This window comes from Heterodontus francisci, chromosome 3, assembly GCF_036365525.1.
Source record: "Heterodontus francisci isolate sHetFra1 chromosome 3, sHetFra1.hap1, whole genome shotgun sequence".
In the NCBI taxonomy this organism is placed as follows: domain Eukaryota; kingdom Metazoa; phylum Chordata; class Chondrichthyes; order Heterodontiformes; family Heterodontidae; genus Heterodontus; species Heterodontus francisci.
The window spans coordinates 171,193,995-171,210,124 of NC_090373.1; the positions used below are offsets into that span (position 1 = coordinate 171,193,995).

At 41.7% G+C, this 16,130-nt stretch overlaps 1 protein-coding gene across 2 annotated transcripts in view; it reads right to left on the minus strand.

Annotated features, from left to right (window-relative positions):
• Window positions 1-1,904: 1,904 nt before the first annotated feature.
• The window catches only part of mertka (c-mer proto-oncogene tyrosine kinase a), a 188,379-nt gene continuing 174,153 nt past the window's right edge, over window positions 1,905-16,130 (minus strand). For both annotated transcript variants that reach the window (XM_068027609.1, XM_068027606.1), the window contains exons 18-19: window positions 10,502-10,638; window positions 1,905-9,448 (exon numbers count right to left, since the gene is read on the minus strand). In XM_068027609.1, the coding sequence (XP_067883710.1) occupies window positions 8,986-9,448; window positions 10,502-10,638 (600 nt within the window). In that variant the 3' untranslated portion in view covers window positions 1,905-8,985. The remainder of the gene's footprint in view (window positions 9,449-10,501; window positions 10,639-16,130) is intronic.

A 16,130-nucleotide genomic window follows, 5' to 3' on the forward strand; every position in this document is an offset into this window, starting at 1 on the left:
GGCCATCAAGCACCGAACTATTCTAGTCCCATTTTCCAGCACTTGGCCCATAGCCTTATATGCTATGGCGTTTCAAGTGCTCATCTAAATACTTCTTAAATGTTGAGGGTTCCTGTCTCTACCACTCTTTCAGGCAATGTATTCCAGATTCCAATCACCCTCTGGGTCAAAAATTTTTTCCTCAAATCCCCTCTAAACCTCCTGCCCCTTAGCTTAAATCTATGCCCCCTGGTTATTGACCCCTCCGTGAAGGGAAAAAGTCTCTTCCTATCTAACCTATCAATGCCCCTCAATTTTGTATACCTCAATCATGTCCCCCCTCATTCTTCTCTGTTCTAAGGAAAACAACCCTAGCCTTTTCAGTCTTTCTTCACAACTGAAATGCTCCAGCCCAGGCAACATCCTGGTGAATCTCCTCTGCACCCTCGCTAGTGCAATCACATCCTTCCCATAGTGTGGTGCCCAGAACTGTACATGGTACTCCAGCTGTGGCCTAACTAGCGTTTTATACAGCTCCAACATAACCTCCCTGCTCTTATATTCTATGCCTCGGCTAATATAAGCAAATATCCCATAAGCCTTCCTGACCACCTTATCTACCTGTGCTGCTGCCTTCAGTGATCCAAGTTCCTTCTGACCTTCTGTACTTCCTGGGGTCCTACCATCCATTGTATATTCCCTTGCCTTGTTGGTCCTCCCAAAATGCATCACCTCACACTTCTCAGGATTAAATTCCATTTGCCACAGCTCCACCCATCTTACCAGCCCATCTATATCGTCCTGTAATCTAAGGCTTTCCTCCTCACTATTTACAACACCACCAATTTTCATGTCATCTGCAAACTTATCATACCTCCTATATTCATGTCTAAATCATTAATGTACACTATAAACAGCAAGAGTCCCAGCATCGATCCCTGGAGTACACCACTGGTCACAGGCTTTCACTCGCAAAAACAACCCTCGACCATTACCCTCTGTTTCCTGCCACCAAGCCAATTTTGGATCCAATTTGCCAAATTGCCCTGGATCCCATGGGCTCTTACCTTCTTAACCAATCGCCCATGCGGGACCTTATCAAAAGCCTTACTGAAATCCATGTAGACTACATCAACTGTTTTACCCTCATCTACACATCTAGTCACCTCCTCGAAAAATTCAATCAAGTTAGTTAGACACTATCTCCCCCTGACAAAGCCGTGCTGACTATCTCTGATTATTCCCTGCCTCTCCAAGTGGAGATTAATCCTGTCCCTCAGAATTTTTTTCCAATAGTTGCCCAACCACTGATGTTAGAAATGTGAATAATAAGACTTGAGTTTTGAATACAGTAGTCGAGAATGTAACTGAAGTGACTGCATAATTTACTTTATCAATGTAAATGCTTTTAATTGTGCCTCTCCAACCCATTTCTTTTTAAAATGCTTGAAGGCTAGCAGGAAACCTGCAACTGGCTACAAGGTAGTGCCCTCTGATTTACCAATCCTCCCAAAGGAACCAGCTAACACTGGAAACTTGCTGTATATTAACTCTTAACCTATTCCATGCGCATTTTAATCTCAGAATCGTGATACTCGATGAAAATCTGTAATTGTTAAGTAATTTCAATATTCTTTCTTTTGGGCCTCCTTATCTCGAGAGACAATGGATACGCGCCTGGAGGTGGTCAGTGGTTTGTGAAGCAGCGCCTGGAGTGGCTATAAAGGCCAATTCTGGAGTGACAGGCTCTTCCACAGGTGCTGCAGAGAAATTTGTTTGTTGGGGCTGTTGCACAGTTGGCTCTCCCCTTGCGCCTCTGTCTTTTTTTTTCAATATGAATTTTTCTAAATGCTTAACTTCAACAGAAACAATTCCAACTGAGCACTTTTTGAAAAGATATTTTATGTAAAAAAGACATAGGCTTTACAAAGAATGTTATTTTCTACTTACATTGTAAGTCTTAATAGCAATTCAGTTAGAGTGAAACAAATTGGATTAAATCAATGAATTAAATAAAATTAAAAGCAGAATTGAAAACATCAGTTAATTTCTTGAAAATAGGAATGCTTTAAACCTCCTAACAAACTGCTTTTATAAAATTACATCTAATTTGAAAAGGCGCCAACTCACAGCAGCCTTTTGTTTTTACATAACGTCTTTAAAGTTCAATGATTACCCAGTTGAGGTATGAACATATACTACACAATGAGCGTAATAATGTACAATCCACATATACCAGACAACTACGTATTCCTTTGGAACTTGATTTTGCTATGACGTGCTTTCCTCTCTCACTCCCACCATTAACCTTTTTCCTTCATCAAGAAATTTTATTCATTTTTCAGTTCATTAGGCAATCCAGTTGGATTCGTGGCTGGGATTCCAGTTATTCTGCGCACTAGAGTGACCAGGACTAGTCAGTGACCTTTGATGTGCAACGTAACATGGCACTGAATTACAGCTATAGAATTGGATCAAGCTCAAAGTATGGTTTCATTCCAGCTTCAATTAACTGTGTACCCAATCAGTACATGTCTTGATTGAAACAGGTTTCTGTAACCATAATTGATATTCACACGTGCCCAATCTGATTCTCACTGACATGAGGAACAGGATATCTGACTTTGAATCCAGGGTTTGAACCGATCTCCTGGAAGAGCCTAAGTCTCGTCAATCTCAACTCGGGTGGCTGGGTTTAGATAAAACTTGCTTACTCAATCTTCTTTTTCATATGTGGTTCCATAATCCCAGCCAAAAAGTGTATATGCATCAAAATAAACACAACTGTGGGCAGTGATTAAGAAAGGAAGAAGTCAAAGAAATAAATTAAGTTACATAAAGCAAGACACGACAGCTGGATGAAAGGATACATCTGGTGAGGGCACAAGGTTAACATATCAGCCAACCAACTGGATTTCTACATCAACTTCATGCAAAATAAGGAAGTATCTTGCAGTCTCTTTTTGGCAGTGCAAAGCACATGAGCACAGCACAAATCTTCACATAAAAATGTCAAAATTCTGACAAGGAGGGTTTTAGGAGTCTCACAGTGGATCTACATGAATAACCTCAATGTTACACTATGCACATTTCCCACAGGTGCAGGCTTTGTACCTATACATATCTTCACCTGCAACTGAACAAGGCTCATTTAAAAAAAAAGGTAATTTGAATGATTTTGGCTTCATCAAAATATTTTGCTACATATAATAGTCATATTTCACATATCGTTTCTTTTGTACTTTGAAACTGTCACTGAATATAAGGAGTATTAATCGTTTCAGCATAAGGCTGGTGAATAATAACTGAAAACTAAACATTGAGATTCAGTGTGGAACTGTTGTGATGAGGAACTTCAGTAACGAAGATAGAGTGGAGAAGTTGGAACTGTTTTCTTTGGAGAAGAGAGGCTGAGAGGATATTTGATAGAGGTATTCAAAATCACAAGGGGTCAGGACAGAGTGGATAGGGAAAAACTGTTCCCACTTGTAAAAGGATCGAGAATGAGTGGGCACAGATATAAGGTGATTGGCAAAAGAAGCAAAAGCGACATGAGGAAAAGCTATTTCACAAAGCGAGTGGTTAGGATCTGGAATGCACTGCCTGAGTGTGTGCAGGTTCAATCGAGGCATTCAAAAGTGAATTAGATAGTTAACTACAGGGAGAAGGCGGAAGAACGGCATTAGGTGAATTGCTCATTTGGAGAGCCAGTGCGGACACGATGGGTTGAACGGCCTCTTTCTGTGCTGTAACAATTCTGTGATTCTGTTCAATGTGATCCAAATGTTTCCATTGTATTGAAGCCCTGTACACCTTGGTGATAGTCAATGACTACCAGTGGTGAAATCTGCCACTACATAGCAATGGAGGCAAGAAGTGTGCCACCAGGTCTTTTTTACAGCCAGCAAAATAAAAGTAATACTGTTCATAGGTGCCCATTCCTCAGACAGCAATAAAACCTTTACCAAAAAGGAGAGGGTATGGACAAATGTTTGAGTGTCATGGCGACTATCACCAACCATTTTTATTTAAATAGCATATTGTACTGATTCACTACTTGTAAAGAGAATAATGGAGGTGCTAAGCTGCTATTGACATAGATTAAGCAACATACGGCTGAGCCCTGGAGGGCTCCTAGGCAAAGGAAGGGAAAATCAACTAGTTTCTGTCACCTAGTGACACCAGCTAGAAAGCACATGCACACAATTTATCTGCGTGTGTAGTGAGGATTGGGTTTGGTTGTGATGCAAGTCATGGTCGAATCGCAGTGACATTCACTATCGAGGCTCACAAATGAAGAACAAACGCTTGGGGGAAAAAAACTGAAGGTGCTCACCACCCATGGGATCATTTCCCAGGAGGAACAATGGCTTCAGCTAAAGACAGAAGGAAGAAGAAAAAAAATACTCCTGGACAAGGATTTCTTACAGGTGTTGGGAAAAGGAAAGGGAAAACGACAGGGAGTATGATAAATAAAAAGGTAAGCAGCAGGCTAACATGTTTGCAGGAGGGTTTAAGTTCAGGGCAGACTATGAAAGAAGAAGAAAGGAAGGTTAACTCAGGAGTTATTATTAGAGATGTTGGGAATCATGAGGGTAAGAAAGCTAGCATAAAGGCACTTTACCTGAATGCTCGTAGCATTCATAACAAGGTTGATGAGTTAACGGCACAAATCATCGCGAATAAATATGATTTGGTAGCCATTACGGAGACATGGTTACAGGTTGGTCACGACTGGGAGTTAAATATCCAGGGGTACCAGACTATTCGGAAGGACAGACAGGAAGGTAAGGGAGGTGGTGTAGCTCTGATACTCAAGGACGACATCAGGGCGGTGCTGAGAGATGATATAGGTTCTATGGAGAATGAGGTTGAATCCATTTGGGTGGAAATTAGAAACTCTAAGAAGAAAAAGTCATTGATAGGCGTAGTCTATAGGCCACCAAATAATATCACATTGGGGCGGGCAATAAACAAAGAAATAACTAATGCCTGTAAAAATGGTACGGCAATTATCATGGGGGATTTTAATCTACATGTAGATTGGTCGAACCAGCTCAGTCAGGGTAGCCTTGAGGAGGAATTCGTTGAGTGTATCAGTGATAGTTTTCTTGAACAGTATGTAATGGAACCGACGAGGGAGCAAACTATCCTAGATCTAGTCCTGTGTAATGAGACAGGAATAATTAATGACCTCATGGTTAGGGATCCTCTTGGAAGGAGTGATCACAGTATGGTTGAATTTAGAATACAGATGGAGAGTGTGAAGATAAAATCCAATACCAGGGTCCTGTGATTGAACAAGGGGGACTACAATAGAATGAGGGAGGACTTGGCTAAAGTGGACTGGAACCAAAGATTTTACGGTGGGACAGTTGACGAGCAGTGGAGGACTTTCAAAGCAATTTTTCAAAGTGCTCAGCAAAAGTATATTCCAGTGAAAAGGAAGGACTGGAAGAAAAGGGGTAATCTGCCATGGGTGTCTAAGGAAATAAGGGAGGCTATCAAATTGAAAGAGAAGGCATACAAAGTGGCCAAAAGCAGCATGAAACTAGAAGATTGGGAAAACTTTAAAGGTCAACAGAAAGCTACAAAAAGAGCTATAAAGAAAAGTAAGATAGAACATGAGAAAAAACTAGCACAGAATATAAAGGCAGATAGCAAAAGTTTCTATAAATATATAAAACGAGAAAGAGTGGCTAAAGTAAACGTTGGTCCTTTAGAGGATGAGAAGGGGAATTTAGTTATGGGATATGATGAAATGGCCGAGGCATTGAACAGGTATTTTGTATCGGTCTTCTCAGTGGAGGACATTAATAACATGCCAGTAATTGACAAAGAGATGAACGTAGGTGAGGACCTGGAAACAATCATTATTACGGAAGAGATAGTGTTGGGCAAGCTAATGGAGCTAAGGATAGATAAGTCTCCTGGCCCTGATGGAATGCATCCCAGGGTACTAAAAGAGATGGCGGGAGAAATAGCAGGTGCACTGACGGTAATTTTCCAAAATTCGCTGGACTCTGGGGTCGTCCCAGCTGATTGGAAAACAGCAGATGTGACGCCACTGTTTAAAAAGGGAGGTTGACAAAAGATGGGGAATTATAGACCGGTTAGCTTAACCTCTGTAGTGGGGAAGATGCTTGAGTCTATTATCAAGGAAGAGATAGCAGGGCATCTCGATAGAAATTGTCCCATTGGGCAGACGCAGCATGGGTTCATGAAGGGCAGGTCATGCTTGACAAATCTTTTGGAATTCTATGATGACATTATGAGCAAGGTGGACAATGGGGACCCAGTGGATGTGGTGTACCTAGATTTCCAAAAGGCCTTCGACAAGGTGCCGCACAAGAGGCTGCTACATAAGATAAGGATGCATGGCGTTAGGGGTAAAGTATTAGCATGGATAGAGGATTGGTTGATGAACAGGAAGCAGAGAGTGGGGATAAATGAGTGCTATTCTGGGTGGCAATCAGTCACTAGTGGTGTGCCTCAGGGATCGGTGTTGGGACCGCAATTATTTACAATTTATATAGATGATTTGGAGTTGTGGACCACGTGTAGGGTGTCAAAGTTTGCAGATGACACTAAGATGAGTGGCAGAGCAAAGTGTGCAGATGACTGTGAAACTTTGCAAAGAAACATAGATACATTGAGTGAGTGGGCAAAGGTCTGGCAGATGGAATACAATGTTAATAAATGTGGAGTCATTCATTTCGGTAGGAGTAACAGTAAAAAGGATTATTACTTGAATGGTAAAAAGTTGCAGCATGCTGCTATGCAGAGGGACCTAGGTGTCCTTGTGCATGAATCGCAGAAGGTTGGTCTGCAGGTACAGCAAATAATTAGGAAGGCAAATGGAATTTTGTCATTGCTAAAGGGATTGAGTTTAAAAGCAGAGAGGTTATGTTGCAGCTGTATAGGGTATTGGTGAGGCCGCACCTAGAGTACTGTGTGCAGTTTTGGTCTCCTTACTTGAGAAAGGATATACTGGCACTGGAGAGGATGCAGAGGAGGTTCACTAGGTTGATTCCGGAGTTGAGGGGGTTGGCTTATGAGGAGAGACTGAGTAGATTGGGATTATATTCATTGGAGTTCAGAAGAATGAGGGGGGGATCTTATAGAAACATATAAAATTATGAAGGGAATAGATAAGATACAAGTGGAGAGGATGTTTCCACTGGCAGGTGAAGCTTGGACAAGAGGGAATAGCCTCAAGATTAGAGGGAGCAGATTTAGGACTGAATTAAGAAGGAACTTCTTCACCCAGAGGGTTGTTAATCTATGGAATTCCTTGCCCAGTGAAGTAGTTGACGCTTCTTCAGTAAACGTCTTTAAAGCTAAGGTAGATATCTTTTTGAACAATAAAGGAATTAAGGGATACGATGGGAGTGCGGGTAAGTGGATCTGAGTCCACGAAAAGATCAGCCATGATCTTATTGAATGGCAGAGCAGGCTCGAGGGGCCGGACGGCCTACTCCTGCTCCTAGTTCTTCTGATCTTATGATCTTTCTCTAGTGCAAAAAGCATAATCATACAAAAAAAAACAATGAAATGTTATATGGCTGCCCATAACATCTGCTGAATAGTGTCAGATTTTTCTTTGTACAGCAGTGCTGCAAGATGTCCTTAATACTGGATTGGCAGTGAGCAGAAAACCACAAATGAAATTTTGCCCAATATTGTTTGGTGATATGTAGATGTATGTATACGCGTTCAAACACAGGGATAAATATAACATTTTTTGATTGTTAATGAACCTAGCACAAATTACATTACTGTATATACAGTGATATAAAAGTCACATTCCATTTGAAAATGAACAGGCAACCAAGCAGGATTACAAATTGTTACAGCAGTTGGTACTAATTTTAGATTGCAACTGCTGCATCATGAGACTGACTATAGGGACACAGACTACTTCATTATCTGAGGAGTTGCAAATGGAACTGAACACTTTGCAATCATCGGTGAACATCCTCACTTCTGATCTTATGATAGTAGGAAGGCCATTGATGGGGCAGTTGAAGATGGTTGAGTCTAATACACTGCCTGAGGAACTCTTGCAGCGATGTCCTGGGGCTGAGATGATTGGCCTCCAACCATCTTCTTTTGTGCTAGGTATGACAGGCAGTGGAGTTTTCCCCCCGATTCCCATTGAGTCCAATTTTGCTAGGACTTCTTGATGCCACACTCAGTCAAAATGCTGCCTTGATGTCAAGGGCAGTCACTCTCATCTCACCTTCCAGGGTCTTTATATCTCAGTACTGTATTAGGGCAGTGAGATTAGATTTGGATTGCGCTACCTTACAGTTAGTACAGATACAAATGAGCTGACTGACCTCCTTCTGTGATATAAACTTGTATGGCTCTCTGCTTTTTAGATCGATGGAATGTCTTGTGTAAATGCTAAAGATATTGGAAGATGACCAGTCCAGTGAACTTGTAGGAGGGGAGATGGGAACAGTTTTTTTTTGCTCCAAGTGGATGAACCAGGATGGGATGGATGGTCTTTCACATCTTTCCCTATCCTACGGTCATGTGAAATGGACATTGCTTTATTCAATTCTGGTCATAATCAACCCATGTGAAATACTGTTAGTTATGTGAAAAAGTAATTCATATATTGCAAGGCCTCCAATAGTAAGTATAAAAAATATTTTGTTAGACAAGTCAAGCATTCTATCAATCATTTCAATGCCCTGAAAATCCTCAGAACCAGAAAGGGAATGTGTACAAATATACAAATCTTGAAAATGATCCCTGATTTATCACCAAGACCCAAACACTGGACTGATTAAAAAAAAAACTTCTCAGATGAGCTGACAACTGATCAAAAGCGCACTTCTGGAATTCATCATAGTATCAACATTTGATGATTCCTTTTTTAAAAAAATAAAGTAGGTGTACATATTTGGATCCGGCAGCACTTAGAGGCAGCACTTCAGGTCTGTCCAGTAACAAGCCTAATTGTTACAACAAAGTTCATAAACAGCTTTTTCTCCTTCATAGCATTATAACAGAGTCATCTGATGAATCATCAGCATAAGGAATATCCCCAGAGTGGGGTTCAGTTGTAGGCAATGTTGTCCCATTATTTTGGCCAACTTCATGTAGTAAAGGTGTTTTTACATCTAACGTGTTCAACTGCTCTTCAGACACCCCAGATATGACATATCTGTCTTCCATATCCATGGTTCCATGAATTTCTACAGTGACAGTAGTTTCTGCAGGCCCTAAACTACAGGATGCTGCTTCATTGGAATCACACAAGTCCACATTGGAGATTGCAGGGTCTTCAGTCAGATGCCTCTGCTCTTCAGACATACCTGTATTGATGTAAATGACGTCTCCCTTGCTTCGAACTTCAGGCAAACTCTCAAAAAACTTTGTGAGAAGCACTTTTAAATTGGTAAATGTTGGCCTATCTGCAGGATCCGCTCGCCAACAAGAGTACATAATCTCATACCTGAAAAATGAACAGACAAAATCACTTAGAATTTTAACCAAACACCATTTTTGGCAATATGTACTTATTCAGTCACATGGGAGGAAATTGTCCAACTGGTGCAAACTGCTTGAGGGCCATATCTGAATCTTGTATTATATAACTTAGTCCTACACATTTTTCCTCCTCTCCTCATTCTCTTCCATCTACAACCTAGAGGTATAATAAAACCCAAGCTGTCGATCACCTCACCACTATTTCTTGCTTCACTTTGTTTTCACTTTCTTTTCCCTTTTAATGGCATCCTGCACTGTGAATCATGGCTCTTCATCCATTTTTCTCAATTGGAGTTGTACCCTGGCCCAACATTTGCACTCATGCCTTTGCATCAGAAGGGCTGTAGGTTCAAGCCCCACTCCAGAACTTGGGAACATAATGTAAGCAGTGCTGAGGGAATGATGCATTGTAGGGGGTGCTGTCTTTCAACAGAGGTGGTCAGTTAGATCTGAAAGATTCTGAAGTTGCTTTTTATTGAAAAAGGGTGGAAGTTCTACTGATGTTCCTGCTAACATTCACCTCTCAACCAAAACCACCAAAACAAATTAACTGGCCACTCATCTCATTTGCTGTCAGCGGAAACTTGCCGTGCTTAAATTGGCTACCAATTGCTGTATTAAGAAACTTTTCCACTGATTGCTGGATGTCATCAGAATAGATATCAATGGTTAACTGGAATTCACTAATCCCACACACCTAATGGGTCGATATGTTGGCAGGAAGCACAGATTAGAGAATTCTTCGACCAATGCTCCCTTTGAAAGTAGCTTTTAATTGGCAGCGCCAAATTAGTGAATTTATTTAATCATCTCTGAATGATGTTAAATTCAAATCTCATCTCTTTGGCTGCACTACATTTTACAATGAGGGCAACAGGAGTAGAATAACTCTTGAATGTGTCACAAGTTCTTCAAATGCTTTTAGTGAACCAAAGTTCTGACAACTCATGGGTTTACTGGAGGCTAATTTGCTTTTTGAAACAAAATAATTCAGGACACAGTTGTGTGAGGTACTCACAATTCATCCAAGCAATCTGAAGGCTGTTTCAACCTGTGATCCGCTTGCAGATAATCATAAATTTCATGATTCTGTACTCCTGGGTAAGGTGTCATCCCTCGGGTAACTATCTCCCACATTGTAACTCCAAATGCCCACTGGAAACATACAAAAGGGGGTATTTGAAACAGTGCCAAAAGACAGCGATTCACTACATTTTAAAAATGAACAAGTAATTCTAGAAATACAGAAAAAAACTGAACAATTCTTGGCAAGGTACTAATAGTAAAAATATAGACAGGTTTTTTTCTGTTCCAACACATGGGTCAAGCTTTCAGTAGACATGACTCTTCAACCTTCAGGAACATAGAGTGGTGCCATCCATCACTCTATGCTGATAGGAAGTACACATTTATATATTTAAAATATAAAATTGACAAAAAATGTATGTGTGCGCATTTCTGGTGTTAAAACCTATTGCCATTTTAACCCTCATTATACAAGTACATAAGAACATAAGAAATAACAGCAGTTGACCATATAGCCCCTTGAGACTGCTCCGCCATTTAATACGATCATGGTTGCTATCCTGCCTCGACTCCACTTTGTTGCCTGCTCCCCATATCCCTTGATTCCTGAGAGGCCAAAAATCTGTCTATCACAGCCTTAAATATACACAACAATGGAGCATCCACAACCTTCTGGGGTGGACAGTTCCGAAGATTCAAAACCCTCCGAGTGAAGAAATTTCTCCTCATCTCAGTCCTAAATAACCTGAGACTGTGCCCTCGTGCTCTAGATGCCCCAGCCACGACAACAAACTCTCAGTGTCTACCCTATCAAGCTGCTTCAGAATCTTGTCTTTCAATGAGATTATCTCTCATTCTTCTAAAGTCCAGACATCATAGGCCCAATTTACTCAGCCTCTCTTCATAGGACAACTCTCATATCTCAGGAACCAATCTAGTGAACCTTCGCTGTACTGCCTCCAAGGTAAGTGTATCCTTCCTTAAATATGGAGACCAAAACTGCACACGGTACTCCAGGTGTGATCTCACCGTAGCCTTATACAAATCTAGCAAGACCTCCATATTCCTGTAATAATTCTTGTATCCTTGCAATAAAGACCAACATGCTATTTGCCTTCCTAATTGCTTGCTGTACCTGCATGCTAACATTCTGTGTTCCTTGTACGAATACAGCCAAGCCTCACTGAACAACATTTACAAGTTTCACGCCTTTTAAAAAATATTCTGCTTTTCTACTCTTAATAGCAAAGTGGATAACCGAACACTTCCCCACATATACTCCAGCTGAAACTTTGTTGCCCACTATACTGTCGACATCTCTTTGCAGCCTCTTTGTGTCCCCCTTATGTTCCCACCTAGCTTTGTATCATCAGCAAATTTAGAACTTTGATAGTCGGTCTTTTTTCATTATTTATTTATTTAGATATACAGCACTGAAACAGGCCTTTTGGCCCACCGAGTCTGTGCCGACCAACAACCACCCATTTATACTAATCCTACATTAATCCCATATTCCCTACCACATCCCCACCATTCTGCTACCACCTACCTACACTAGGGGCAATTTACAACGGCCAATTTACCTATCAACCTGCAAGTCTTTGGCTGTGGGAGGAAACCGGAGCACCCGGCGGAAACCCACGCGGTCACAGGGAGAACTTGCAAACTCCGCACAGGCAGTACCCAGAACTGAACCCGGGTTGCTGGAGCTGTGAGGCTGCAGTGCTAACCACTGCGCCACCCTTTTTACTTAAGTCATTAATATACATTCTAAATAGCTGAGGCCTTAGCACTGATCCTTGCGGCACTCCACTAGGTACAGCATGCCAACTTGAAAATTCCCCATTTATCCCCACTGCTGCTTCCTGTCTGTTAACCACTACTCCATCCATGCCAACAACATTAACCTCAACTCCATAAGCCCTTAACTTGCAGGTTAACCTTCTGTATGGTGCTTCATGGAAATCCAAGTATATCTACTGGCTCCCATTTACCTACCTCTCAAAAAACTCTAATAAATTTGTCAAACACTATTTCCCTTTCGTAAAACTATGTTGACGTTATCTGATCATATGATTTTCTAAGGGCATTGTTCATAGATTTTAGCATTTTCTCAATGACTGATATCAGGCTAACTGGCCTGAACTTCCCTGTTTTCTCTCTCCTTTCTTTCTTTCTTGAACAGCAGTATTACATTTGCTAACTTCCAATCCATTGGAATTCTTCTAGAATCTAAGGAATTTTGGAAAATTATAACCCCTGCAACCACTATCTCTGCAGCTACCTCTTTTAGAACAGGGCGGCACAGTGGCGCAGTGGTTAGCACCGCAGCCTCACAGCTCCAGGGACCCGGGTTCGATTCCGGGTACTGCCTGTGTGGAGTTTGCAAGTTCTCCCTGTGTCTGCGTGGGTTTTCTCCGGGTGCTCCGGTTTCCTCCCACAAGCCAAAAGACTTGCAGGTTGATAGGTAAATTGGCCATTATAAATTGTCACTAGTATAGGTAGGTGGTAGGGCAATATAGGGACAGGTGGGGATGTTTGGTAGGAATATGGGATTAGTGTAGGATTAGTATAAATGGGTGGTTGATGTTCGGCACAGACTCGGTGGGCCGAAGGGCCTGTTTCAGTGCTGTATCTCTAATCTAATCTAATCTAATGAAGATGTAGGACATCAAGTCCTGGGGATTTGTCAGCTTTTAGTCCCTTAAGTTTCTCCAGTATTTTTTCTCTTCTGATATTAGCTAGTTTAAGTTCTTCACTGTTACTAGCTCCTTGGTGACCCTCTATTTCTGGTATGTAATTTGTGCCTTCTACTGTGAAGACAGACACAAAATATTGGTTCAACTTCTCTGCCATTTCGTCATTCCCCATGATAATGGGCTGAATTTTAATGTTCCAAACACCAGTCCTGGTGTCAAGCACAAGGCATGTTGAGGGCTGGAGTGGCCAGCCACACGCGATTCAGCAGCGATAGGCCAATTAAGACTAATGAGCCGTGATCTCTGACCAATTGCGTCATCAGAGTTGGGCCTGAAGGCGGGGAGCATGGTGTCAGGTGATGCCTTGGCTGCCAGCCCTGCAATGAACACTGCTTGGGGAAGGCCTGTAAGAAGAAGAGGTGACACTGCATGCTTAGAGATGGCTGAGAGGAGACCCCTTACAGTCCCATGCTTTCCTGATGCTTCCCTCCAGGTGCTACTACAAGCTGTCAGGGAGAGGAGGGGCATCTTATTTTCCAAAGACAAGAGAAAGAGACCTGGAAGCCAAACCTGGAGGCTCTCTTGCCGCTGGCACGATCCCAGCAGCGGCAGGAAGAGGCCCTTATTTGGCCTCTGGCAGGAAGGCTATCATCGGCCTATTCCGCCCCCAAGAGAAGTGCGACAAGGATTCCCAGCATTGGGTTTCGTGGCGGGTGGTTCTGCCCCGAAACCTGTCATTGGGATGAGCACAAAATCCAGACTCAAGTGTCTGCAGGGAACATTTGGGTAAGAGTGATCTAGATATCATAAGTTTTAGATTAGCAATGGAGAAGAACAAGGAACAATCCAAAGGAGAACTTCTAAATTGGAAAAGGGCCAAATACAATGGGATGAGAGGGAATCTAGCGAGGGTTAAATGGAACCAAAGATTGACAAGAAAAACTATAATGGAAAAATGGGTGATCTTTAAGGAGATGTACAGGCTTGGTACATTCCAACAAGAGGGAAAGGTGAGGGAACCAAAGTCAGGGCTCCTTTGATGATAAAGGAGATAAGAATATGATGAAACAAAAAACGAAGGTGTATGATGGATGTCAGGTGAATTCTTCAAACGAGAACCAGGCCAAATACAATAAGTTGAGAGGGGAAGTGAAGAGGAAAATAAGACTGGCAAAGAGAGAATATGAGAATAGAATGGCAGTTAGCATAAAAGGGAACCGAAAAATCTTCTACTGGCATGTATATAGTATAGGGGTAGTAAAAGGTGTTGAAGGGTCTATTAGGGATAAAGAGGGTGATGCATGCTTAGAGGTGCAGGGCAAGGCTAGAATAATTAATGAGTTCTTTGCGTCGATGTTTATGAAGGAATTGGAAGCTGACAAGTGGAGATGGTCGAGTTGATGGATGGGGTGAAAATTGATAGGAAGGATGTATTGGAAAGGTTGGTCCTGATGGCTTGCATCCCAGGTTGCTAAAGGACGTGGGGATGGAGACAGCCGAAGGGCTTGCCATAATCTTACAATTTTCCCTAGATACTGGGGAGGTGCTAGAGGACTGGAGCGTGGCAAATATGATACCCTCGATCATGGAAGGCTGTAAGGACATTCCTAACAACTACAGGCTGGTCAGTTTAATATCAGAGGTGGGTAAGGTTTTAGAAACAACCATCTGGGGGAAAAAAAGGCACATTAACTGAGGTTTCAGTTAATTAAGGAGAGCCAGCACTGATTTGTAAAAGGCAGATCGTGCTTGACTAATCTAATTAAATTTTATAATGAAATAACAGAGAAGATTGATCAAGGGAAAACAATGTATGCAGTCTATATGAAGCTCAAGAAAGCATCAGACAAAGAACCACATAAAAGGTTGGTTCACAAAATTGAGGCTCATATAATAGGAGGGTCAGTGTCAGCTGGGATAAAAAAAATTGGCTTAAGGACAGAAAACAGCGAGTCATGGTAAATGGTTATTTTTCAGACTGGAGGATGGTAGACAGTGATGTTTCCCCGAGATTCAGTGCTAGTATCACTGCTTTTTTGGATATATATAAATGACTTGGATATTGGAATACGAAGTAAAATTTTAAAATTTGCCAATGATCCCAAACTTGGAGGTATGGCCGAGAGTGAGGATGATACCAATTGACTCCAACAGGAAATAGATAAGCTAGCAAAATAGGCAGCCAGGTGGCAGATGGAATTTAATCCTGACAATTGTAAGATGATGCATTTTGGCAGAAGGAACAGGGAGAGGCAATACATATTTAATGGCACAGTTCTAGAGTGTACAGGAACAGAGGAACCTGAGGGTGCATGTGCATAGATCTTTGATGGCAGCAGGACATATTGAGAGAGTACTTAGCAAAGCATTTGCGATCTTGGGATTTAGAACTAGAGATATTGAGTACAAAAGCAGGGAAGTTATGCTGAATCTTTATAAAGTTATGGTTGGGCCACAGCTAGAGACTTGCGTCCAGTTCTGGTGACCACACTTTAGGAAAGATGTGAGAGTCCTGGAGTGGTTACAGAGGAGATTTACCAGAATGGTTCCAGGAATGATGGAAGTTTTGGTTACAAGGTTAGATTGGAGAAGATGGGGTTGTTCTCCTTGGAGCAAAGGAAATTAAGGGGAGATTTGATAGAGGTGTACAAGATTATGACAGGTTTAGGTAAGGTATACAAGGAAAGCTGTTCCAATTAGCTGATGGTACAAGGATTAGTGGACACAGATTTAAGGTTTTGGGAAAGAGATGCAAGGGGTTGAGAGGAAGAACTTTTTACGTAGTGAGTGGTAATGACCTGAAACTCACAGCTTAGGAAGGTGGTAGAAGCAGGGACGATGAATGATTTCAAAAGGAAATTAGATGGACACTTGAGGGAAATATACCTGCAGCGCTATGGGGATAGAGCAGGGGAAAAGGAC